Genomic DNA, 27,585 nt, shown 5'->3' with positions numbered 1-27,585 from the left:
GCTGGAGACACTTCCAGCACAGTGTCATGTTGTGTCGAGCCTTCTTAGTGTTTTAGAAATAGCGATTTTGATGCTATCATAGAAGTGCCCCATTCACTCCCATTCACAAGGCATTAACCTAAAACGAAAATACGGTCAAACTTAAAGGTGGCGTTTCCATTCTAATCATGCTTTTACACGAAAGTTTGCCTCGAGTAGATTAACAAAAAGAGCCTAGGTTTCATTTTGGCGAGAGTTACCCTTTAAGAGCCACGACTAAAATGTATTAGTTAACCATAAAATCGTGTAGTTTACATATTTAAATGACCAAAAAATAATTAGAGGGAGTGTTGTAACACTTTTTACTTTTTTAAAATCATGTAGCGCTGAAACCTATTATAATTGTTGAGATTTACAAGGATCAGCATTCTCCCATAAAACTGATCAGGCGGACCAAACCGTAAGTCGTAGAGACTTGAAACTTTGAGGGCTGGCAGTACTAAATCATTCACTTCTTCAGTGTTGAGTCGGTTCAGATCTGTGAGCTCAGTCATGTTTTTCTCAGTAAATCATCTCTGCATGGACGTCTCTCTGCTCAGGGTCAGTTACGCTATAGCACGAATTGTAATTATCATGCAATTTATACGGAAAAAAAAGTTTTTACGTGCATATGCAGTTTTCGCGTGCACATGAAACGCAGTTTATGGCGTGTAATAGTTATGTACTCCACACCATAAGTTCCAAGGGGTTTACAGTGCGTATCATATGCACGCAAAAACTATTTTTTTTGCGTATAAATTGCACGATAATTACAATTCGTGCTATAGATACACATTTTCATGAGATCGTGTTAGTCACGCTGGAACAGAAAAGATCCTCCACACACTGCTGTAAAACATCCTTACCAATATTAGCACCTTACTGATATAACCTGAAGTAAACATATTAGTGCATGTGTTACTAAGCTGTTGTTACCTAAAACTACAATATCTTTCTGAGATTGTATGATATAATAATATTTAATCTGACTATAATGGCTAGAATAACCAGCCCTATGTATCACAGTCCTGTACCTCGAGCTCCTCAAACTCAGTGCAGAATGAGTCTTAACCCTATAAAGCTGCTGTATTATACTCCATACATGATCAACACTTCACTGATAAACCTGTCAATCTCCTCCAGTCCGTCTGTGTCTGACTGATCGTTTACACTCTTTTATCAAGTAAAAGTCTTTTAGTGTAATTGTACAAATGTCCTCCTTCGGCTCGAGCTTCTGCTGTCAAATCTGCACTGATTTTAACAAGGAAACGTGAGAATAACTTTGATATTGTTAGTAATATTTCAACTGGACTGAAGCAGCTTTACTTGATTATCATCATTTATTATAAAAATCCGGGCCAGCCTAAACCAGTGTCTTATATCAGCAGGATATGACAATGTAAACCACAGATTATTTTCATCATTATCATCAGTCAAATATGTTCAGAAGAATTGGAGTTTGTCAGTAGGGTTTATCAGAGTATACAGGAGTACAGTATTACTGCAGTAAACGCCCATCACAGGAGTGTTAATGTGTGTGTTTCTCATGTCTGATGATGGGTTTCTGTTTCCTATGAAGGAGAGATGTGCTGTTCCTGAGGAAAATAAAATAAAACCCCACAAATTCTTCATCATCATCATTGCAACATGTTTATAAAAATGGGAGTGTCACAGAAGAGTTTCATTATATAGGAAACAGAAACACACTTTATACCTGCAGCGTCTTGAGAAACACAGTAAACCTGATTTAGATTTATGCAAGAAATGTTTATTAGTTAATCAGTGATTCAGCAAACGATACGGAGGAACAGTTTATCTATTATTGTGTGAGATTACATGTTAGTATCACTATGTTTTTACATTTTTAAAATAAATGTAGAGAAAATAATTATTTTAAAGACAGATCCAGTATAATTTCTTCATACTTTCTTGTTATCAGATTATATTTTTATTGATGATCTGATTTGCTGCTTAAATATTTAAGGCTTTGAATTGGACAAACATTCATCAGTTTGAGTTATTAAGAATGTGATCAAGTGGATGAACATTAATCTGATTAATAATCCTCAGATTTGAACTAGAACCTGATCATATTTATGTCTTTTGCTCTATTATAATTCTCAACTTGGGCAGTGTTATATATTATATTATATATTATGGTATAAATATAAATATTTTGCTGATCACTTTTCAACAAATCAGACGTTGTTGAACTATTTTCTTTGACTGGCATCAGAGTTGGTGTAGGAGTGTCGTGTGTAAGTTTCACTTTATAGGAAACAGAAACTCTTGAGAAACACAAGAACACAAATACAGAGACAGAGAAACTGCTCATTTATTAGCATGTAAGATGACATATTAATAACATCATTGGATTTTATGAACTGTTTTAGTTTGGACCCAGAGAACAGGGAACGTTCCCTCAAAGTTATGAACTAACAGTCTTACAGTAACATCTGCTCTTTAATAATGTTCTCAAAACACTCGCACAAAAACATTATTTATACATCGATCATGGAGCGTTTCTTTTCTAACACGTTTTAGTTGGACGTTCTTTAAAACATTTTTAAAAAACTGGAGAAAACATTTAGAAATGACATTTTCATAACTTCATGGGAACGTTAGAAAAACGTGATTAGAACATATTTTTGTTTGCTGAGGAAATGTCATGGGTTTGTGTCCAGAAGACAGTGAACTGGTTGAATGAGTTTGATTTCAGACACTTGTGTAATTTGATCTCTCACTCTTGGCATTGTTCAGTTCCTGAAAGCATTGAGATGAACATTGTTATGCGTCATGATTTGCATCGTCATAACCTCAAAGGGTTGGGCCTTATCAGACTATAAATGAGCAGTCATTTGCCAGCTTTTCACTTTGCATGATACATCAAACCACTTGCTTTAGGAAAAGTGAATTTTATTACAAAAAGATCCCGGGGCAGGAGGTAATCTGGCATACAGGTCTATCGGCTGAGGGACTGAACTGTAGGCCGACATACAGAGTCCCTCCGTCTAAGGGAAAGTAGTGTCTTGGTGGCTCCTGCCCCGGGATCTGCAAAAAAAAATTATATGGTAAGTTATATGATCTGATTGAGTTAGTTTGGATTACAGTGCTTGATGTTTAAACTGCATACTTACAGTTTTCGGCTAATTTATCCTTTCCTCATTTCCATTATAGATGAACAAACAACTGACTATGAATGATGATTCTACTATAGAAATGGACTTTGCGGTTCCATCAGTTGAGAGAAACTGTGATTCTTTCCTGAGAGCGGTGAGTTACATCTCTCTGAATTACTCTTGCTAGCGTACATGCACCACTTCTGTTTCAATCGGACTGAATTCATTGATGAATCTGAATATAGTGTTTACATGAACACTAAACATGTGATCGGGTTGATGTGTGTGTTCATATTTCACAAGCTTCACATCAGAATAGATATTTTGACATGTGCACTCTGCACGAATTTACGGTTTCCCGATGTCTGCGCACACTAACTATTCTCCTACAATGGTCCTTTTTTTGTTTTAAACAGCAGACTTAATATTTATCCATTTCTGGTCATAATTTGGAGATAATGATCATATGAGCCGTTGTGCCGCTGCTGATATTGATCACGCAGTAAAACTGCCCAAAGCCAGTGGTGTGTGTGTGAGAGTCTGAAGCAGCGCTGGAGGGCCGTTGTCCTGCTCCACTCCACACACACAGAAGAGGAGGATTATAGGAGGACACTCGTTTATACCACACTTTATTCAACAGGAGAACAGCTCGTTCCACGTGTCATTACGCTGTTTCTACATCATTGCACATACACAGTCCTTTCAGTTTCGGTTTTCAATCCGATCAAGTGTTTCCATGTTCTCTCGACTGGATTAAAAACGGAATAAATCACCCCTTTTAATCCGATCGAAATTTCAATGGGATCGAGCTCAGTCGGATCGAATAAGGTGTTTACATGAAGGCTTTTCAGTCCGATTGAGCCGTCAATGCGATTACTAACGGATTATGTGGTTGCATGTAAACATAGCCAGTGTAGAATCAAAGTCCAAATTGCCTTTTACTTCACTGCAAAAAATTATGATATCTTCAGTCCTTTTGCTTCTCCAGTAAATGTATCTTCATTTAATAATGTTTAGATATTTGTGCTGGAAAACAAGAAGAACATCAGACATCTAAACATAAATAAACTGCAAACTAAACTAAACACAAGTTTAATACTAAAGTCCTACAGGAGATATCAGTTTCTTACTCCTATCTGAACCGATCTCAACCTGTATCATATGAAATGATATACAAATAGTGGCTAATAGAGAAACATAACAGGAGAGTAAGTGTTCATAAGTGTCCCTCAGCTTTATTTTCTCAGCTTGTTCACTTGCTATTGGTTACCCGCCATCAGCCAATCAGTGTTGCCATGGGTTTATTTTTATTGTCCTGCATGATTAGTCAGATAAGATTGACAGCTCAGCGGAGCTCGGCTCAATAAAGCCTGTACTGAACTGAGTGCTCATGGTTTTCTGGTTTCATATTAGACTGTATTAGAGAGTCAGCATTACAGTGAATAAAATCTGCAGTTACGTAATAAAAAAGCGCAGTATATCCACACGTGACCGAAGACCGGACCCAGACAGTAAGAAGAGATTTTTGCGTTTTTTTTAATTAAGGTTTATTCAAATGGTAGAATGTAAAAGGTAGAAAGTTTAAAAGTGTGTTTTTTAACCATTTAGCATAAGGATGAAATTAATGGAATCAGCTAATGGTGAATCACAACAACCCGGAGACATGAACCCTATTACCTCATCATCCAGCCCCGTCTGGAAGCAGGCACTGAGAGTAGTGTTGCTCAAACTCACCAGGTCGGAAAACTCTAGAAACTCCTCCACATACCATTCCCGAGGACAACCATCCCGACGGAGGGAGAGGAGATGATCTTCAGCCATTTTCTGGAGCCCGTTCCATTGTTTGTTGGTTCTGTCTTCTGTCACAGTATGTAGCTGATAACAAAGAGCATGACGAAGGAGATACTCAAAATAGTCTTTAATTGTAGATTCCACTGAGGAAACATACAGGAGATAACTTGAAGAACTGAATAACTTACACTAACACAGTGGTTCTCAAAGTGGGGTACGCAGGCTCCCTCTAGTGGTACGCTGAGGAATCACTGAATTTTCAACAGACATTTAAATTCACATAAGTACTAAAAAAAACAATACATTTAGAATTTGTAAAATACACACTGATGTCTATGGCAGCGGCAATAATAATAATTTCCATTATAATTAGACAACACATTTTATTCATATCAGATGTACATTGTGTAAGTAACTTAAAAGTTAACTCTATTCTTCACCCAGTTCACTCACTGGCCACTTACTTTCATGTATTTCGGGAGAAGTGGATGAATTCATGTGTTGTAAATCCAACAGGTCCGATTCTCTGAACAGTGGCACAACATGACAGCGCATATAGCTTAACTAACGCGATCGTTGTAAAGGTGTTTAAACAACAAAACACTTCCACTTGCACATATTTGACAATCGGAATATCAGATATTTCATGCCATAGCTAACAAATTTGTGAATATTTTAAATAAAAAAGTAAATAAAAGCAGAGCATCAGTAATTCAGCGCTATTGTGGCTGCGGTGTCACGTGACGAGCAATGATGCATCACCATGGAAACAATAAAGTGATCAGTTTAAATAACGGTCGCCTAAAAACTCACAGGGGTCAGCCAGAATACCTGTATGTAAGCAGCACAGTGCAGTGTTAATATTCAAACTGTGTTTTTACAATGTTAAAAGTGTCTGACAATAATAAATATTCTTATTAGAATAAAATAAAACTGCCTCATTTTTGAGCTGTGCATAACTGTAGCTGAATAATAAGGCCTACTACGCTACTGTATTTTCATATTGGTCATTATGGTGGTACTTGGAGAGCCAAATATTTTCTGAGGTGGAACTTGGTGTAAAAAGTTTGAGAACCACTGCTCTAACACATATGAGACAGGAACATGAACTAAACAAAACAGGGAGTACTTATACTAGAACTAAACGAGGAACCTAACGAGTTAATTAACAAGGGCCAGGTGAATAAGATGAACCGAAGAAACGTGAAAACAGGGTCAACTGAAAACAAGCAAACAGAAGGTGAACACAATAAATACAAAGATAGAACAGACTCTGACACTTTTGATTTTAACAGTGTATTAGTATGATGTAGAATTATTGTTCATTCTTAATTCAACTAAAGAAGTTACCTAATGTTAAAGGGATAGTTCACTCACCCTGAAGCCAGCCTAGGTGCACATGACATTCTTCTTTCAGGCGAATACATTTTTTATATAAAAAAATGTCCTGGATCTTCCAAGCTTGATAATGGCAGTGAATGGGTATATTTTTCCGGAAGTCCATCAAAGTGCATCCATCCATGATAAAAGTGCATCTATCCATGATAAAAGTGCATCTATCCATGATAAAAGTGATAAAAGTGCATCTATCCATCATAAAAGTGCATCTATCCATGATGAAAGTGCATCCATCCATGATAAAAGTGCATCTATCCATCATAAAAGTGCATCTGTCCATCATAAAAGTGCATCCATCAATGATAAAAGTGCTCCACAGGCTCTGGTGGGTTAATAAAGACCTTCTGAAGTGAAGCGATACGTTCGTGTAAGAAAAATATTCATATTTAAAACTTTATCGACTAAAATAACTAGCTTTCGGCAGACGGCCTACAAAAGTCGGCTCCTCCCACATTTCTCTTTAAAAAATTGTAGTTTTAGACTGCTAATTCGTGACTGGAGTTTTGTTTTGTCCGATCCTCTGCGCTTCCGCTTCCGCCTTCGTCATTACGTCATGCGGCGGGTCAAGTGTTACTCTTTGGCCGTAAATCGATGCGTACGGCCGTCTGCTGGAAGCTAGTTATTTTAGCCGATAAAGTTTTAAATATGGATATTTTTCTTACACGAACACATCGCTTCACTTCAGAAGGCCTTACTTAACCCCTCATAGTCGTGTAGAGCACTTTTATCATGGATGGATGTACGTTGATGGACTTCCAAAAAAATATACCCATTCACTCCCATTATCAAGCTTGGAATAGCCAGGACATTTTTTTTTATATAACTGCAATTGTATTCGTCTGAAAGAAGAATGTCATATACACCTAGGATGACTTGAGGGTGAGTAAATCATGGGTTAATTTTCATTTTTGGGTGAACTATCTCTTTAACTAATAAAACATTATTGTAAAGTGTTACCAACATTATTTATACATTGTTCATGGAACACTTTTTTTCTGACAGCAAAGGTGCCAAGCTTCAGAGGGCAGACCCCTCCGGGGGAGACGGTTTCTACCTCACAATACAGTGCTCACCTCCCCTCGTGCCCTCAGGGGGCCGTTCTGCCAACCCCACCACCTTGTGTGCTTCGGGTGCAGCGGTTCCCAGCGAGCACATGTCCCAATGTTCCTGTCGCTCCCTCCACGGAGGGCTCTAGAGTAGTCAGGTCTGTTGTTCCCTGCCGGTTCGCCGCTTCAGGGCACTGCACTTGCTGCTCAATCTATACCAGAGGCCAGTCACGAGAGACTGGTAGCCTTTGTAGTTTTTTTAGCAGAGTGGATACTACTGCCAAATATATCTCGATGGGTCCTTTCGAGACAGTCGAAAAGGGCTACACCATTCAGTTCAGGTCTCGCCCGACCCGGTTCAGTTGGGTCCTACCCTCAGTGGTGGGCCCCAAGCAGGGTCTGGTCATGGAAGGCCCTGCTGGCCAAGGGGGCCATAGAACATGTCCCGGGTTATACAGCCGGTACTTTATTGTTTAAAACAAGGATGAGGGGATTGTGTCCGATTCTAGATCTACGCCAACTAGAATGCTCTGTAGGGAAGCTCAAATTCAAGAAACTTATTCTGAAGCAAATCGTGTCACAAATCAGGTCCGAGGACTGGTTTGTCGAGATAGATCTAAAGGATGCATACTTCCATATATCCATCCTTCCACAACCCAGGAAGTTTCTGAGGTTCGCTTTCGGGGGCTGTCGTAGATTTTTCCCTAAACCTTATTTATAAAACCTTATTGTAAAGTGTTACCAACATTATTTATACATTGTTCATGGAAAACTTTTTTTCTGAAACATTTTTGTTGAATATTCATTTAATGTTTTTTAAATGTTAAAATGTTTTTCAGGTGCCAGACGTTCAGGTGCCAGATGTTCTGATGCCAGACGTTCAGGTGCCAGATGTTCTGATGCCAGACGTTCAGGTGCCAGATGTTCTGATGCCAGACATTCAGATGCCAGACGTTCAGGTGCCAGACGTTCAGGTGCCAGACGTTCAGGTGCCAGACGTTCAGGTGGCAGACGTTCAGGTGCCAGACGTTCAGCCAGACGTTCAGATGCCAGACGTTCAGGTGCCAGACATTCAGCCAGACGTTCAGGTGCCAGACATTCAGGTGCCAGACGTTCAGATGCCAGACGTTCAGATGCCAGACGTTCAGGTGCCAGACGTTCAGGTGCCAGACGTTCAGATGCCAGACGTTCAGATGCCAGACGTTCAGGTGCCAGACGTTCAGCCAGACGTTCAGGTGCCAGACGTTCAGATGCCAGACGTTCAGGTGCCAGACGTTCAGATGCCAGACGTTCAGATGCCAGACGTTCAGGTGCCAGACGTTCAGATGCCAGACGTTCAGGTGCCAGACGTTCAGGTGCCAGACGTTCAGGTGTCAGAAGTTCAGATGCCAGACGTTCAGGTGCCAGACATCCAGGTGCCAGACATTCAGGTGCCAGACATTCAGGTGCCAGACGTTCAGGTGCCAGACGTTCAGGTGCCAGACGTTCAGGTGCCAGACGTTCAGGTGTCAGAAGTTCAGATACCAGACGTTCAGATGCCAGACGTTCAGGTGCCAGACATCCAGGTGCCAGACGTTCAGCCAGACATTCAGGTGCCAGACATCCAGGTGCCAGACATTCAGGTGCCAGACATTCAGGTGCCAGACGTTCAGATGCCAGACGTTCAGGTGCCAGACATCCAGGTGCCAGACGTTCAGCCAGACATTCAGGTGCCAGACGTTCAGATGCCAGACGTTCAGGTGCCAGACGTTCTGGTGCCAGACTTGAATGATGATTTAACTATAGGAATGAACTTTGCGGTTCCATCAGTTGAGAGAAACCATGATTCTTTACTAAGAGTGGTAAGTTACAACTTTGATCTCTCTGAATTACTCTTGCTCTCATTGTAGAATCAAAGTCCAAATTACCTTTTGCTTCACTGCAAAACATTATGACTTCATATCCTCAGTCATTTTGCAATAACCAACCAAGAAGCAAAAAAACGATAATGAATTTACAATCTGTTCAGATATTGAGTTGGCTCTTACAGTACTGTTATACATTTAAATGTTTAAATAACTTTCTATTGTTTGAGGATTACATTAAGGTTGAAATCATGCTAACAATTGGCTCTGATTCCTCTTTTCCATTATAGCTAATAAGTAAGAGAGATGAGATGAGAAGAAAGAGAGAAAGAAAGCGCTTAAAGGCCAGAAGGTAAAAAAAACAAAACATATGTTTTGATTACTGTAACATCTATGTTCTGTTTTAGTTTCGTTTTCTCTCTGTTTTCCCTGTTCCCGTTTGTTTGTTCTTATTAGTTTCACCACAAAAAACACACACAAAAAAATCATAATAATGGCAAATGAACAGCATTTCAGGAAGTGTGTTCATCCCTACCCACGTTATATCACGGGTGGGCATACATATGTTACTGTATGCTGTTTGTTTGGGAGCTCAGTCAGTCAGCTCTTGTGGGGGCTGAGTGGGGCACTCTTTAAGGAGGGCCTCGGGTCCCGCTTCTGCCAAGGCAGAGTAGTGGCTCAAGTCGTGGGGTTAGAGCTGAGCCCTGCCCTTTCTCTGCCCTCACCTGCCAGGTCCAGTGTTTCTGTGGTTATTTCTGCCCTGAGTGAAGCACCGGTACTGCAATTATCCAGTTCTGAGGAGCTGGATGTTGTTAGTATTGAGACAGGAGACACTGAAGACTCGCCACTTTAGACTCCCGTATATGAGGAGCTTGTGGAGGTTGTCACTCGCGCCGTAGCCAAATTAAACATCGAGTGGCTTGCCGAGAAATAGGAGCTTCGTCAGAAAAACAGTTAGTCGAACGCTTTCTGCCATTACGTGCACAACCTCCACGTCGGAGCTTGCCATTTTTTGCTGCTCGCAGACGAAGTCCTCAAAGGGCAAAACGGATCTGAGGGCCGTTATTGCTTCCAAGAGGGCTTCGTCAAATTAAAAGTCCTGACAGCAAAGGTGCCAAGCTTCAGAGGGCAGACCCCTCCGGGGGAGATGTTTTCCACCTCACAATACAGTGCTCACCTCCCCTCGTGCCCTCAGGGGGCCGTTCTGCCAACCCCACCACCTTGTGTGCTTCGGGTGCAGCGGTTCCCAGCAAGCACATGTCCCAATGTTCCTGTCGCTCCCTCCACGGAGGGCTCTAGAGTAGTCAGGTCTGTTGTTCCCTGCCGGTTCGCCGCTTCAGGGCACTGCACTTGCTGCTCAAGCTATACCAGAGGCCAGTCACGAGAGACTGGTAGCCTTAGTAGTTTTTTTAGCAGAGTGGATACTTATGCCAAATATATCTCGATGGGTCCTTTCGAGACAGTCGAAAAGGGCTACACCATTCAGTTCAGGTCTCGCCCGACACGGTTCAGTTGGGTCCTACCCTCAGTGGTGGGCCCCAAGCAGGGTCTGGTCATAGAAGGCCCTGCTGGCCAAGGGGGCCATAGAACATGTCCCGGGTTACACAGCCGGTACATTATTGTTTAAAAAAAGGATGGGGGGTTGCGTCCGATTCTAGATCTATGCCAACTAGAATGCTCTGTAGTGAAGCTCAAATTCAAGAAACTTATTCTGAAGCAGTCACAAATCAGGTCCGAGGACTGGTTTGTCGAGATAGATCTAAAGAATGCATACTTCCATATATCCATCCTTCCACAACCCAGGAAGTTTCTGAGGTTCGCTTTCAGGGTCTGCCGTAGATTTTTCCCTAAACCTAACTATTTGGGGGTCTCCAATCGACACCCAATTGATCTCACCTGGGGCATCTCCAAATCAAAATCAAAATCAACACCCAATACCTTTATACTCTAGTTCTGACATCTTCAGTCGACAAGTGGCCGAGTTTTCTTACCCTAACTAAATTGCTTCCCAACTAACTTACTTCCTGCACAGGAATAATCGGCAAACAGACATCAGCAAATGTCCTTTAAATGCTTTAATCACGGCCGGAAGAGTTCCCGAGCAGTTCTCAGGGAATCTCTCCCAAGGAGAATCAAGGCCGGAGGATCTCAGACAAATTCCATTGAGAATCCCACCAGCTAAAAGAATACAACAGTTTTAATAGAATAAGGAGGTATGGCAAACATGTCATGCTGCATTACATAATTTCCCCACAATTTGATTGGTTTTCATAGACAAACCCTTCTCTTACCAGGTAAAGCAAACTTTGTTTTAATGATTACTTCATTGTTAATCACAAGGTTCAAATTTAGTCATATGTCTAGTTTCAATTCCCATATTTGTTATTTTTACACTCACACAACCAAAGTCAAACGGGTATGGCAACACAACATACAACATTCAAAAACACAGGACAGAACGTTTTAGTACATTGTGTTTCAAAGTGTTATCATGTTAGGCCTGAAAAAGGAAGTAAGGTTAGATGTTAGAGACATGGTTAGTTTAATATACAATTTACTATTTTATCTATTAAAAATCCACCACAGGGTGAAGCGTACCAATATCGTGTTCTTCCTTTCGGCCTAGCTTTATCATCTCGCACTTTCACGGAGTGTGTGGATGCATCTCTGGCTCCTCTGCGACTCCACGGCATCCGCATACTAAATTACATAGACGATTGATTCTAGCTCAACTGGAGCATCTGGTGGATCAACATTGAGATTGGGGTTGAGTTTGAATGCCTAAAAGAATGTGCTTTCTCCAGCTCAGAGGACCACTTTTAGGCTACGATTCAGGCACGTCTGTCTCTTGCTCGTATCGCTTAGATTCTCTCAGCCGATGGCAGCTGAGTCCAACGTGATTCCTTTTGGCCTGCTGTACATGAGACCTTTGCAGTGGTGGCTCAAGCCAAGGGGTTTTTCCCGAGGGGAAATCCCTTCCATATGATCAAGGTCACGTGGCAATGCTTTTATACCTTAGTCACATGGAAAAATCATTGGTATCTTTCCCAATGACCTGTGTTGGGGGCTCCTTGATGTCAAGTCACGCTAATGACGAATGCATCCCTCACGGACTGGGGCCAATCATGAGTGATCGCTTGAATCTGGAGATTCGACCCAGGAGGGACCTTCTTCCTCAGACGAAGGGATCGATCCTTCACCCCCATCCAGAGTTATGGAAGCTGTGTGCTTGGCCTCTGAGGGGGCCCTGCTCATTAGATCAGGTCTCTCAACCGAGCTTGTTTTGAAAGCCTTTCCTTGGCTCCCTTCAAGCCTATTGAAGAGGTTTCTGAGAAGTTTCTCACTCTAAAAACGATCTTTTTCCTCAATATTTTGTATCTCAAAAGAATTGGAGACTTACAAGTAATCATGGTTCCCTGAAAAGGTAGCGAGGCGCTGTGTCGCCCTGCCATACTCCCTGCATGCCCGTGATCGACATGCTTCAGTCTATCAGAAGCTAACACCGTTTGGTTTAGGTGTGCTTTATAGTTTTCTGGTCGATGGCGTCTCCCGCATATGATGTTCCGTCTCGCCATTGGACTGATTTCATACGTGCGTCACGACGCAATCACACAGAGGCGTTCAAACAGCATTTCAATGCAGCGCCTCATTCCCTTTTCAGGGAACCATGGTTTCATACATAACCAAGACGTTTTCTTGGTAACTCTTTAGTTAATTCTGTTCAGCTGTGCCTGTTTAACCCCATTCAGTCTGTGTATTCTGTATATACTCCCGGTTTTGTTCAGTTCTTAGTCTGTTCTCGTTTATGGTAGCATGGTTATTTTGCTTCTCCTAAAGAAATTTTGGATCTATTATTAAAGACTGTTTGATTATCTACTCCAGTCGTTGTGTGTTTATTACAACAGCTACCTGTGACCATTTGTTTTCTTCCAAACCACTAGATGGTTTAAAATAGGGCTTGTGGAGTCTGATGAAATCATCAGCGACAACACACAGTTAATTCTGAGGTAAGTTGATCTAATATTTAATGTTGTAGAATAGATTGATGTAGTTGATGAGAATGAATAAAATCTGCAAATGTGTTTTGAGAACAATGTTTTCTGTATGATTTTTGTTTTTCTCTAGGCAAATTTTTCATTAACTGTAGAAAAAGTAAAAATATTAATTCTGTAAATCACACAACATGGGAGTGGGAAAAAGCACATTTTCCTTACAATGAGGCTTTAGCCCCACAGAAGATAGAATGATTGTGTTCTTCATTGCTTCAGATATATTTACAATCATTCATGTGGTTTTACCAGGGCCATCATGGTGTTTCCTGGGGCCATCAGCCATCGACCGGGTCATCGGCGGAGAAAACGGACAGTGTTTCCATCTGAGGTGGGCTTCTGGTCCGAGTCATTTACTCTTTGTCACATGACAGCTGCACATGTACAGAAATAAGAGCTGATTCGTTCACCTCTCCTTGTCACATGACCACTTCATAGGCTCTGATGCTGCGTTAAACACAATGTTATAATCACCTCCAGGGCCCAGAAAGCACCTCAGACCCCAGAGGGTTAAGAGGAAAACACAAACTCTTCAATGTGTAGTTTGTGTGTCAGAACTCATCTTTGGTCTCCAGCATGATTTGAACTAGAACATGATAATATTTGTGTCTTTTGCTCCATTGCGATTCCTTAACTCCTTAACTATATATTATGGTATAAATATTTCGTGCAAATCATTTGCGGATCACTTTTTTACCAAATTAAACCTTGTTGAACTATTTTTTCTTGACATCATGACACGTGAGTTCAGAGAACATTCAAAAGTGAAGTTCCCGTAATACTTCCAAAAATTCTAAAATAGAGTAAACATTCCCTTAATATTTTCCTCTATCAATCACATAACCCAGAGAAAAACGTTTTTTAAAACATTTAGAAAACATTCAGAAATAACATTTTCATAACTTGATGGGAACGTTATAAAAACGTTCTAAGAACATATATTGTTAGCTGGTGAAAAGTCATGGGTTTGCATTCAGAAGAAAGTGAACTGGGTGAAGCACTGACAGATGCTGATCAGGGTTGTGAAATCAAACTCGAGTACGTGTATGTGGATTTGATCCTTCTTGATTTTATCTTGGTGGCTCCAGCCCCTGGCACTGCTAAAATAAAAATAAAAATATGCTGTGGCTCTGATTGAGTTAGTTTGGATTACAGTGCTTATGATTTCTGCTAATTTCCCTCTTTCTCTGACTCCTGGTTTGCGTTATAGAGTTCTTCACCAGAAGACTCTCGCGTCATACCGAGCTCTGACCAGATTCCTCTGTAAGTACATTAAACTGACGTTCACTGCTTTACACGCTGCTTCATCATGTGCTTGATGCTACTATTATGTTTTAAAGCAGTGAGTCTTAAGCTTTTTTGTGAATGCGACTCACTTTTGAGGGGAAAATGAATGCAAAGCCTGTGTCAGGATTCAGTTAGTTATTTTACTGGATCAGCAACACAGATACTGTGGATGAGTGACTTTAGCATAATTATTTGGAGAAATATACGGACTGCAGATAAATGCCATTATCTGTATACATTTTACAGCTGTATAGTTTTAAAAATAATGTATGATTATTGTATTTATCAATGTGACTAATATAGGGATGGTGAGTATCCATGGATGTTTAGAAATAATAGTAATAAATAAAATCAAAAGTATTGACTTACTGTGTCTGATAGGACATTACAAATCCTTAAAACTGATTTCTTCTGAATCATCTTTTATTTTTTTTCTTATTTATTTAATATGATTTATATTCAGTTGAATTTTAAATATAATGCTCTTGCAATATCCTGAAGATAATATGATTACAAATATTCAAATTGAAAGAAAGAGTCAACGATTAACAGTGTGTATTAAAATGTAAATCTTTCCATGGAGATGAACAAAAAATGTATGTTTTATTCCTTTACTTTTTCCAGAATATACTCCAAAGATCCACCTGATTTTCCAACATACCAACTAATTATAACTAATGGGTAAGTTAACATATAAACATATTTTGTTAGTGTATAAAAGTATGTAAAACAGTGTTTTTTTACGGGCAAATTTCTTCACATTCGTTCGTCTACCTAATTCCATAAACAGGTCAGATGATAAAGTCTTAGACCCATGAGACTCTAGTCTTTATCATAATTAAGTAATATATAATATCAAAGTGGAAGGGAAAATTTTAAGAGCATGATTAAATGTAACATCTACATTAACATTCTGCTATTTGTTATATTGTTCATCATTTTGTTCTTCTTTTTTTTAATAGATTTATTTCCAGAACTGAGTCGTATAAGAAGATGGAGGATGGAGATTTTATCATGAAAATGATTGGTTCAGACATCATTTATAGAGACTTCTGTAACAGAAAAAAATCCTTGAAATATTTATGTCAAATTCCGAATATTATGAAGAAATACAAATATTTTTATCTAGAAGCAAACAATAGTCATATTTTTAATGAATGTTTCAATGATTTTGATGAAAAAGCAAAAGAAGCAAAGAAATTAAAGAAACAATTTGCTTTTGTATTATTTAGAAAAAAAGATGGATCATTGGACAAGAGTAGAACTGAAGTTCATTACCTCTCAGATGGAGAGCATACTGAAGATAAAATATTCAAACTCCTTCTAGAAATCTATTATGAAAGTAACTGTGATTATTCAGAAGTTTATATCTACTCTACAAATAGCCCATGTTTAGCCAGACACGGCCATGTGCCCTGCATGATCCAGGCTTTTCTCATAGCATATATATTACATGAGAAGCATGGCATAAAAACTATTATTGGATATCTTAAACCCTGGGGCCTAAGTGGCTCGTGTGAGAAAAACGTGCCTTCTTATTCTATTAAAGATTGTATTTCTACTTCTGGAATAATTAGAACTTCTTCGCAAAAAACAAACGATGATACAGAAGATGAGGGATTAAATGAATTATTAATCCGACTTTACAGACAAATTATTTCAGAAGATCAGAGGTTTTTAATGAAAGGTACTAAATCCAAACCCAAACGCAGTCTTGAGCAATTTTGTTCACAAATACCCAATTCTGAAATTAAGAAACAATTTATTGAAATTGAACAAAATTTGTTCAAAACGTCAGATTTATTCAAAACTTTTGATGGTTTTCATAAATATAGTTTAGAAAAATTTAAGAAATGTACCAAAGAAATATCTGATCTTTTAATTGATGATTGTGCAAATATTATTGAAGAAATCTGCAGTTATCTGAAAGAAGTTTTCAATCCTTGGTGGGATAAAAAAGTGGAAGACTCATCCAGCAGGTTCTGGACAGAGCAACTCGTAGACAACCTTCTAAAAAATTCTTTGCATCTTTCTCTTTTGGAAATAAAACAAATTGAAAAAAAACTGGGAAGATTTTCTTTTGACATTGGCTATATAATGGAAAATGAGAATGTGTGTAATCTGTTGTTGTAAACAATTAAATAAATGTTTAAATTTGGCTCTATTTTTTTGTCATTTTGCAGTTTTCCTTTTATTTACTGTATGATGGCTCTTTTGGGAGAATAAGTGTTCATGTCTTAAGCATAGTTTTGTCCCTCAGCTTTATTTTCTCAGCTTGTTCACTTGCTATTGGTCTCCCTCCATCAGCCAATCAGTGTTTCATGGGTTTATTGTTATTTTCCTGCATGGTTAGTCAGATAATATTGACAGCTCAGCAGAGCTCGGCTCAATAAAGACTGTGCTGAACTAAGTGCTCATGGTTTTGCCATCCAAATAGTTTGCATTTCTGAAAATATGACTAAAGAGAATTCAAACCAAGTACATCATGCATATTATACGGTATTAGGGAGTCTGCGTTACAGTGAATAAAGTCTGCAATTACGCAAAAAAAGTACAGTATATCCACACGTGTAACTGAAGACCGGACCCAGAACTACACTTTTGCACCAAATAGTCAATTTTCTGCCGCTGTCACCATTATATTCTGTTTAGTTCATGGACTTTTAGTTTGCATTTCTCCAGTTCCTGTTTTCCTTGTGTTATCCGTTACTATGGTCACGTCATTATGAGTTCATCTAGATCAGCTACCCTTCACTATCCCGTTTGTGCTCGCCTTATAAGTTCTACCCGTTCCTTCTTGTCCGATCACCGTTATGTTTAGTTGTGTTTGCCATTGCCTGTCTGAGCTATTGAGATTAAACTTTGAGTTTTCTGAACTGGATCTGTCTTCGTCTTCCCGCCTGAAACACGTGACAGCCGCAAACCACAGTTAGTTAAATACAGTGATGATCTCACATGCAGCGCTGAGGAGTCTGGGAAATAAACCAGTGACTCCTACACTCATTATTACTGACCACTGCTCTCACCTGTCATGAGGTGTTGTTTCCATGACGACCAAAGCATTGCCATTATAACCATCACAGGCTATAATTAACCAATAATGTTACATCAAACATAGTAACTAAGGGTCGTTTTACAGTGATATAAAACCACTGATGTGTTTGCTGTGAGAGTATATAGGCCTTTTTATTTTTAGAGTATTTTTATTTGATATTTTCAAACTTTTATTGGAAATTTGGTTCTCAAATGAGTTTTTTCCTGCGTAAAGCGGCATAACTTTCTTTCTCTGATCATCTCTGGCAGTAAATGCCCATCACAGGAGTGTTAATGTGTGTGTTTCTCACGTCAGATGTGTTTCTGTTTCCTATAAAGTGACGCCCTGATTCTCCTAAACATATTTGTCTGATGATGATGATGATGATGATGATGACGATGATGATGTACAGAATCTGTGCTGTGAATCAGGTTTGATCAGTTAAAAGGAAAACAGAAACTCTTCTGTGACGGGGTTTGATTCACTGGACTAATTCATTTTAATGCACTTTCTCTAGATTGACATTATGATTGCCATCTGTGGAATAATCAAACACTCAGGCTCAGACTCTTACAGCGGCCCGTCATTGTTTGGTCTCCAGCATGTTTTCACTCTGTGTGTCTTGAGGAGGAGAGATGTGCTGTTACTGAGTGATCAGACCTGGACAACAACTATACCACAGATTCCTTCCAGCATCATCATCAGTGAAACATGTTTAGAAGAACGGGTGTGTCAGAGTTTCATTGTATAGGAAACAGAAACACACTTCATACCTGCGACGTCTAAACACAATAAACCTGATTTAGATGTACTGATGTAGAGTTACTTAAAAAAATGTTTAGTGAACTTAAGAAATGCGTTCTAACATGTTTGCCACATCATGCACTGTGCAAATAATGTTCTTCCTTGTCTTGCTTTCCAGTACAAATGTCTAAACATTCTTAAATCAAGATACATTTACTGGAGAAGCAAAGATTGTCCTTATGTTCCTGATGCAACCAGATTTTGGTCAGGTTTTTATAACTCCTATACTCTGAGCCCGGAGTATATTCTGAGTAAAATCAGCCTAGGGTCCTTTCTCCCTTGGATGAACATTATTAAAGTTAGAGCTTATTTAGAGATATCAGCCGGATGGCTTAGTGCAGGCGCTAATGGATCCAAGGTTGTGTCTGGTAACCCGGACGTCGACGTCACTTCAGTGATTTGGGAAAAGCACATAAAGTCCTGGCAGAAAGCGATCATAATAGAATGCACTAATATTTTGTTGGTAGTACCAGTTTGCAACAATTATTAGTTAACACTTCGGAAAACGTAATAATTCGTCGTTACACTACATCCTTATGATCGCTTTCTGCCAGGACTTTTACGTGCTTTTCCCAAACCACTGAAGTGACGTCGACGTCACGAATAAGAATTTTTTTTTTTCGATTTAAAATTGAAAGCAGAAAATGAGAAAAGACTCATTTATTCATAAAAAAAAATGAGAATTGGGCTTGATTTTATATTTTTAGATTGAGGGATATATAATGGATTTTTGGCTTGAATGTTTGATTGCCGCATGTGGGCGGGGCTCGAGATGCCCCTTTCTGCTGATTGGTCGCCCAAAGATCAAGCCGTGCCGCTTTAGTTCTTCCACAGTTCAGCAGAATAATAGTCCTGTTGCTCTGCAGTTTATAGTTGCATATTTCCTCTGTAATAGTTCAGTGGCTGTGGTGGCAGAGGGTGATATCTTCATCTCTGCTGATGATAGTTGTGGTTGTAGAGCCGGTGTTTCTGGGTCATTATTAAACCGCTGCTTCGACAGCACTGGGCCTTGAGCTTGTGTTTGTGTTTTGTTCGTAACTTTCTTACTGTGGTGGTCCACCCCTTGAGGAATGTAGAGGAAACACTGCAGTATTGGCTGTCTCAGTGTGTGTGTGTGTGTGTGTGGACTATGTATGGCACTGAATAAAAGTGTCCAGTAAAGCATAATGATATGCGGGGCCTCACACACAGAGCCTAGGGGCCGACAACCTTAATCCGCCCCTGCCTGTGGCCGAGATTTATTCAACTGTGTGTGTGTTAAATTGTTTAATATTATTTATTTTAATTTAATTAATAATCCAAGGCCTCCATCATTGTACTTTTAGTCATTTCCCACTGTTCATTGTGTCTGCTTCTCGTTGTCTTGTACATTTTGAAACAGTAAAATGAATAAAAGCAAGGATGCCAGTGCTGTGAGGTGTTTATTCAGATTAAACACAATTCACCATACATTTGCTGACTTAATATAATCCAAGTTAAAATAATCCAAATTAAAATAATTTTTAATTTCCCATTTCCGTGTTTATTTTTTTCTAAACCATCCAGTAACATCTTCCCAAACTGAACGGACAGGCTTAACTACTGCAGCGTCCACAGCTTCCACCTAGAAGAATAAACAGAGTATTTATTTTCTAAATCACTGTGTGAAACTTGTTGCTTTTGTGACCTTAATCCTAATTTTAAATTAATTTAAACAATTTGAGCTTAATATAGACTGTAATCCTGTGATTTTCACATTTGAGACATTAATGAGTATCTTACAATATGATTCTGCATGCGAGGTCGTGTTGATCTACTGTACCTTCTGTACCTGCTGGGATACTGGCTTTCCGTATCTCAACTTCATAATAAAGGCTCACAGTTGTTTTTAATCACATTGTACGGACGTATGTCTCCCTCACGGATCAGTGCTTCTATCACAATATCGTCAATGGGACGAGGCTCACAGCTCTTATCCAGAAGATTGTTGACACGGTATTTATCTTTGCCAGCCACATCCTCAAGTCTCTCTCTCTTCACGATGGCCTTGCCTTCTCCTGCTGAACCCACACTTCTGAACCCAGCGTCGGCTACAGAGAAAGAAATGGAAAATTATAAACAATTATGACTCATGAATGGAATAAATGTTTCAGATTCAGTAAGAGTTCAGCTCAGTTGAGCATGTGCACGGTTACTGGTGTTCAATAAGCCAGCTTGGGCATTACTGTTCGCTGTCATTCTGGACTCGCTGTAAATCCACACTAAACCATCAATGGTTGACTTCTTAAAGGTCCCGTTTTTCCTGTGTTTTTGAAGCTTTGATTGTGTTTACAGTGTGCAATATAACGTGTGTTCATGTTTCGTGTGTATAAAAACACAGTATTTTTCACACAATTTACTTATCTGTATACTGCTGTTTTCACTGTCCTAAAAACGGGCTGATGACTTCCTTGTCCTATGAAGTCCCTCCTTCAGAAATACGTAACGAGTTCTGATTGTGCCAGCGGTTCCTGTGTTGTGATTAGACAGCAGCTTAGCGCACGTTGCCCGGAAAGGTCACGCCTCTTACCATAACGTGGAGATGCATGCGCTCAGTGTTATTGTAAACATGTCTTTAATATTACCTTAGGTAAGGCCAAACAAAGGTGATTTGACTCCGGGATGAAAATAACAGCGTCTCGACGACATGGCGACAAACACACTCTACAAACGCAACTCTTCCTCTTCTCCGTGGGAGCGCAACAAGACCACGCCCCCTTTTTTGTGCATTCCTGTGGGCGGAGGTTAGTCAAAAAACTGTTCTAGTGACGTCACTAAAGCAGGAAGTAGAGAGGTGTAGTCCAAACGAGCCGTTCGATGTAGGCGTCTTCTGTTAAATAAAATATCTCGCTTGGCATTGAACTTTGAGCTTTATAATTTTACAGGTACTATGCTCTAACAGCAACATTACACACTAACTAAAGTTTGAAAAATGGGATCACGAAGAACAGGAGCTTTAATGTTGTCTTTATAGTTTAATGCAGTTAGCACACGTATGTTATTTGCCAATAAACCATATTTATTGATGGCACTAAAAACGAAGCTAACGGGAACGCTGGAATAAGAAACACGTCTGTAATTGGATACGCACATGCAACGCTTTTCCAGGACTTCAAATGTTATTTTTAATGTGATGACCAACACATTATTTCCTCGTCCATCTGAGATTGTAAAACTGAACGTTTCAAGATGTAGGAAGTCCAACATTTAATAGAAACACTTTTATTTACAAATAAAAAAGACAGTAATTCCCACTCTGACCAGCAGAAGAGGAGCATTTATTGGCTCATATTAGCCATTTCCAGTCATATTTTTAATAATAATTAAATAGTTTAATAGATTAATAGTCTTTAATCCAATAATAACAGAATACACAAGAAGCAACACATCCACATAAACTGAACTGACAGGGAACAATGAACTGAAAGAGCGGAGGTCTTAAACACACGGGGAGAGTAATCAACATGAAAGAGAACAGGTGTGTAAATCAGGAGCTGTGGAAGCTAATAAGCTCAGGGAACTCAGGCGATCCAGAACAGGGGAAACACACCCAGACAGACACAGAACTACACTTTTACACCAAATAGTCCATTTTCTGCCGCTGTCACCATTATATTCTGTTTAGTTCATGGACTTTTAGTTTGCATTTCTCCAGTTCCTGTTTTCCTTGTGTTATCCGTTACTATGGTCACCGTCATTATGAGTTCATCTAGATCAGCTACCCTTCACTATCCCGTTTGTGCTCGCCTTATAAGTTCTACCCGTTCCTTCTTGTCCGATCACCGTTATGTGTAGTTCTGTTTGCCATTGCCTGTCTGAGGTATTGAGATTAGACTTTCAGTTTTCTGAACTGGACCTGTCTTCGTCTTCCCACCTGAAACACAACGTGAAAGTCGCAAACCACAGTTAGTTAAATACAAACGTTTTCTACAAACACTAACTCACACTACACTAATTCAATTTTAATGCTCACTGTTAGTGATTAATCACACCAACCTGAACCAAAACACACACGAGTCTCGAGAATCATCCCATATTTTCATCAGTGTCTCTGTTAAACGGATATAAAGACAATAATTCTGCTTTCTGCAAATATATGTAAATATAACCGGTTGATTTGTGTGATGATGCTGACGTGGAGCTGTGAAGTGTTTCCAGATCCAGAAACACTGTATTCCTCATGACTCGAGCTCTGCCTGTACTCCAGATCCGCCAGCAGAGGGCAGTGATGATCTCACACGCAGCGCTGAGGAGTCTGGGAAATAAACCAGTGACTCCTACACTCATTATTACTGGCCACTGCTCTCACCTGTCATGAGGTGTTGTTCCCATGACGACCAAAGCATTGACATTATAACCATCACAGGATATAATTAACCAATAATGTTACATCAAACATAGTAACTAAGTGTCGTTTTACAGTGATATAAAACTGCTGATGTGTTTGCTGTGAGAGTATATAGTCCTCATATGTTTTGATTTTTATTTGATATTTTCAAATTTTTATTGGAAATTTGGTTCTTAGATGAGTTTTTTCCTGTGTACAGCGGCATAACTTTCTTTCTCTGATCATCTCTGGCAGTAAATGCCCATAACAGGAGTGTTAATGTGTGTGTTTGTCACGTCAGATGTGTTTCTGTTTCCTATAAAGTGACACCCTGATTCTCCTAAACATATTTGACTGATGATGATGTACAGAATGTGCTGAGAATCAGGTTTGGTTGGATAAGAGGAAAACACAAACTCTTCTGTGTGGATAATAGATGACGGGGTCTGATTCTTCTTCAGTGTTGAGTGGGTTCAGATCTGTGAGCTCAGTCATGTGTTCCTCAGTAAATCATCTCTGCTGACGTCTCTCTGCTCAGGGTCAGTCACGCTGGAACAGATCCTCCACAAACACCTTTACTACATATTAGCACCTTACTGATATAACCTGAAGTAAACATATTAGTACATGTGTTACTAAGCTGTTGTTACCTAAAACTACAATATCTTTCTGAGATTGTATGATGTAATAATATTTAATCTGACTATAATGACTAGAATAACCAGCCCTATGTATCACAGTCCTGTACCTCGAGCTCCTCAAACTCAGTGCAGAATGAGTCTTAACCCTATAAAGCTGCTGTATTATACTCCATACATGATCAACACTTCACTGATAAACCTGTCAATCTCCTCCAGTCCGTCTGTGTCTGACTGATCATTTACACTCTTTTATCAAGTCAAAGTCTAATCTGCTGTCAAATCACTGATTTTATCAAGTAAATGTAAGAATAACTTTGATATTGTTAGTAATATTTCAGCTGGACTGAAGCAGCTTTACTTGATCATCATCATCATTTATTATAAAAATCAGGTTTTGTTGTAGCCGTTTGTCTATTATAACTGTTGTATTGGAGTTTATTTATTACAAGTTATGTATTTGTTTATTTTTAATATTTAGTATGTGCCTATTTATATTTGTATTTATGTACTTTAGTTGATTATCATACACCTGTCGGGTTAGGAATGTATACGTCACCACGGGTGGGCGGAGGAGGAAGTGACATGCAAGAACAAATGTTTGGATTTGAGAATGGTGGTTACTCGCAGTTTTTTGACTACTTCGTTAACATTGTTTGATTTTTTCGTTTCTTGAAAATATGAACTTATTTTAGAAATGTTAGGACAATAAAGCATTTGAATTTAAGACTGTGTTTGGAGTGGAGTGTGTGCAAAATAGCTAATCATTGTTCCCTGAATCCACGGCCAACATCAATAGGCCGACACAGGGTTATTTTTTCATCTCAATCATCATTGTATTGCATTATATATTTTAAAACTACGGAGCTTTGATCATAAAACTAAGCATTTAAATATCATTTTACTAAGACAGTATTGACATTTATATGCATTTTATGTTGATATGTGCTATTCTGTTATAAAGATCTCATTGAGTTACATTACAAGCATCAGAAACTCAAATAAACATCAGCATCTGCAGAAAACATATTTTTGCTCAGTTTGAGTCTCTGAATAAAATTGAGCTGTTTTTTCTTCATATTCTCACTATATCAGACTATATGAGCCATAAAAGCCTGAAGCATCAAATATAAAACAAAACATAAAACATTTTAGTCTAAATAAACTGGTCCAATAAAAAAAAAAGACTTCTCTGACTATTATATCATTAGTCAGGGTTAAAATATTAAAAGGATTGAACGAGTTTAATCCCTAAACCAGTCTCTTATATCAGCAGGTTATGACCATATAGACCACAGATTCTTTTCATCATCATTATCAGTCAAATATATTCAGAAGAATTAGAGTTTGACTATAGAGTATATCAGAGAGATGTCCTGTCCCAGAGGTAAATAAATTCTTTCCATCTTCATCATTCAAAGATGTTTAGAAAAATGTGTGTGTCACGTAAGAGTTTCACTGTATAGAAAACGCCTCAGGTTACGGATGTAATCCCGGTTCCCTGAAGATGATACACAGGGCAACTTTGAGCAATATTGCTTGGCAACCTGTTTGGAACTCGCTTGGCATGTTTAGAACATGTAGAACAGCTGAGGGGGTTTAACTCCACATCGAGTCTAACAACGCCCTTTAGCTGCTCTACACTCACTGTAAATCACGGCTTCAAGGGGCGTATTGCTTGTTGCACTCCCAGGGCGTCAAAAACTGAAGCATGAGGCTTTGTTTTAATCTGCGATATTACGTTGAACCACAACAGTAAAAGCACGTAATATCGCAGATTCTACAGATCATCATTAATAGCGAGCTGATAATTAATTTATTAATGTCCCTGGCATCAAATGTAAAAATAGCCTAAAGATCTCAAATCTATAAATATAAATGTGTGTGTGTGTTTTAATCTTTATTTTTTATTTTTTTTTACAATAAGAAACAGGCCTGGGCCCGGTTCCCCAAAGCGTTCTTATCGCTAAGTAGTTCTTAACCTATTCCTTAACATCTCTCTTAAAGTTATGGCACGATTCCCGACACGTTCGTACGCTAAGTATATCTTCTGTAAGTCACACTTTCGTAAGGTTGGTCTGGACCTAGCCTGGCTAACGTCAGACCAAGTCTCATTGAGACTTGGTCTGGGAACTACGTGTGCATTTTCTCGTATTTGAGGCGTGGTTTACGAATGCCCAGAGCCGTTTATTGGGCGCTATGAATGTCTATCAAATGCGCCTGTATGTAGCTCATAGCCAATCGCTTCAATTATACCAGATGACGTATGTAGAGTGAGAGAAATTTGACGAGGAAAAAGACGATGGGTCAAAGATTTATTTGTACACGATGGCGTTTAGCGAATATTACCGTTTGTGCAAGATAAACATGAGGGTAGAAGGTAACGTCGAGTCTGATATAAACAAACTGCTTCGGTGTCGTCATCATCTTGCTGCTCCCTCCCCGTTCTGTGATTGGTTCCCTTTTTCAGGGGAAAATTTGTTCCATGGTGTCCAGACTGCCTAGCAGCGTGAATGAAATCGCGCTGCGAGCAAGGCAGTATGGGGAAACCCAGGCTAGTCTGGACCACTCTTAGCTTTACCTTATCACTGTTGCAGGCTTTTAAAAAGGAGCTCAGCACCCCTAAAACTTGGAGTAAGAAATGTTGTTATTCAAAAATAATAATAATGTCCAAAACATACTCTGTAGTTTGTGGTTTAAAATGTATGTGTTAAGGATGAAAATTAAAACACCCCCGCTTAGCAAATGGTGTCATCCACTTCTCCTCTGTACCTGCACCGCTCAGCACGACCGTCATCCAGCGCGAAACACATGGAGAGTGAGAACCATAGGCGTCACTAGGCCCTTTTCAAACTTCTGCCTAGCCCCCCTAAACATTTGTGATTAAGTGTAGGCTACACAATTTCGTGTTCGCGTCAGTCTTGTTATAATCAGATTCAGAGTGTTTTTTATCTTCAATCCGCAGCAGCGCCAAGCAGAGCGCACGTCAGAAACAGAGGACACTGTGTGTGTGTGTGTGTGTGTGTGTGTGTGTTCATCAGAGCCTCATTGGTCTGTCACTGCTCGTCAATGTCAGAATATTTGAGATGACGAATCAAATCAAAGTAGGCGGGCTTTATATTCACCTTATTTTTAACGGAAATACGGACGCAGCCAGTTGACGGTATTTTGTGCGAGACTTCCGGTCAGGCACTTCCGGTCACTGGTGTGCTAACTCACTTTTCACCATAGCGGTTAATCAAACAAGCGTTCGTAACAACTAACTCATCGTTATGGCTTCGAGGAAGACCGGGATTGTTTGTGCAGTTAGAGGTTGTCATAATAACTGGTACAAAAGAAAGATTTACTTGGAGCAGGAGTGTTTTAATCATCGAAATCATTGACATTTTAATCATCAGGCGCCCTACGACCGGCGACACACTGGCTGCGTGGCGTTTCTGTTGTGTGGCGTTTTACATGTCTTTGCACACCAGAAACGTGACATATGATAAGCCTCACTGGTGATATATTCGACATAATGGAGTTGTGGAAGGCCTGTAGCCTACTTAATGTTAAACATAAATATATAGCAGCAAAGACAACGTCGGCAGTATTGACGGCAAAATAGGCTACAGAATATTTCGTTCTGTATTGACAGGTGCAATATTAGAAAATCGATAATATTTTTTTTCCATTGCATTTATATCTGCATTTGTCAAAACCTAAACTTTCAAACATAAAAATGTCATTTATTAATATGTATTCATGTCAAAATGACATACAAAAATCTTTTCCTATTCTATTTTGCCTGGAAACGCTTCCAACACGTGTGTCGCGTGAAAAATAGGCGTCGATTCTATTTCTAGCATGCACGCGTTATGCACGCGTTTTCCGCGCGGCACGAGCCGCGCCTGAGACGCGCGTGTCACGCAGGCAGTGTGCACGTTCTAACCTGTTAACATTAATAACATGGGAGCCGAAATAAAAACGGACACGCCACGCAGCCAGTGTGTCGCCGGCCTGAGGAATCCCTTCGCCCGTGGTTAAAAGCTTTACATTTGAAGAAACCATCGAAATGACCGTATGTTTGTTCTTTTCATTTCGTGAACACAAGACCTACAGAAGACCACCCGATACCAGAAAAGTGGCTGGGCTATGAAGTCTCAATAAAAACCATAATAAAAACTCCAAGGAGAAACAAAATCATTATAGTAACCCCTGCCCTGTATACAA

At 39.4% G+C, this 27,585-nt stretch overlaps 1 protein-coding gene across 1 annotated transcript; it reads left to right on the top strand.

Annotated features, from left to right (window-relative positions):
* Positions 1-2,889: 2,889 nt before the first annotated feature.
* On the top strand, positions 2,890-16,716 carry LOC311094083 (uncharacterized protein). Its single transcript, XM_084131825.1, has 9 exons — positions 2,890-3,089; positions 3,196-3,291; positions 8,212-9,213; positions 9,507-9,568; positions 13,158-13,223; positions 13,518-13,596; positions 14,476-14,528; positions 15,177-15,233; positions 15,515-16,716. Exons 1-9 carry the CDS (start codon positions 3,087-3,089, stop codon positions 16,683-16,685), a joined length of 2,589 nt encoding a protein of 862 aa, XP_083987951.1. The 5' UTR covers positions 2,890-3,086; the 3' UTR covers positions 16,686-16,716.
* Positions 16,717-27,585: the final 10,869 nt, after the last annotated feature.

Source organism: Abramis brama (genome assembly GCF_963993115.1).
Source record: "Abramis brama genome assembly, chromosome: 12".
Lineage (NCBI taxonomy): Eukaryota > Metazoa > Chordata > Actinopteri > Cypriniformes > Leuciscidae > Abramis > Abramis brama.
This window is presented reverse-complemented; position numbering and strand designations above follow the sequence as displayed.

Coding starts and splice junctions, on each gene's coding strand:
- LOC311094083 (XM_084131825.1), top strand. Junction 13,224..13,517: donor AACACACAGTTAATTCTGAG/GTAAGTTGATCT, acceptor TGGTTTTACCAG/GGCCATCATGGTGTTTCCTG. Junction 13,597..14,475: donor GGACAGTGTTTCCATCTGAG/GTGGGCTTCTGG, acceptor TTTGCGTTATAG/AGTTCTTCACCAGAAGACTC.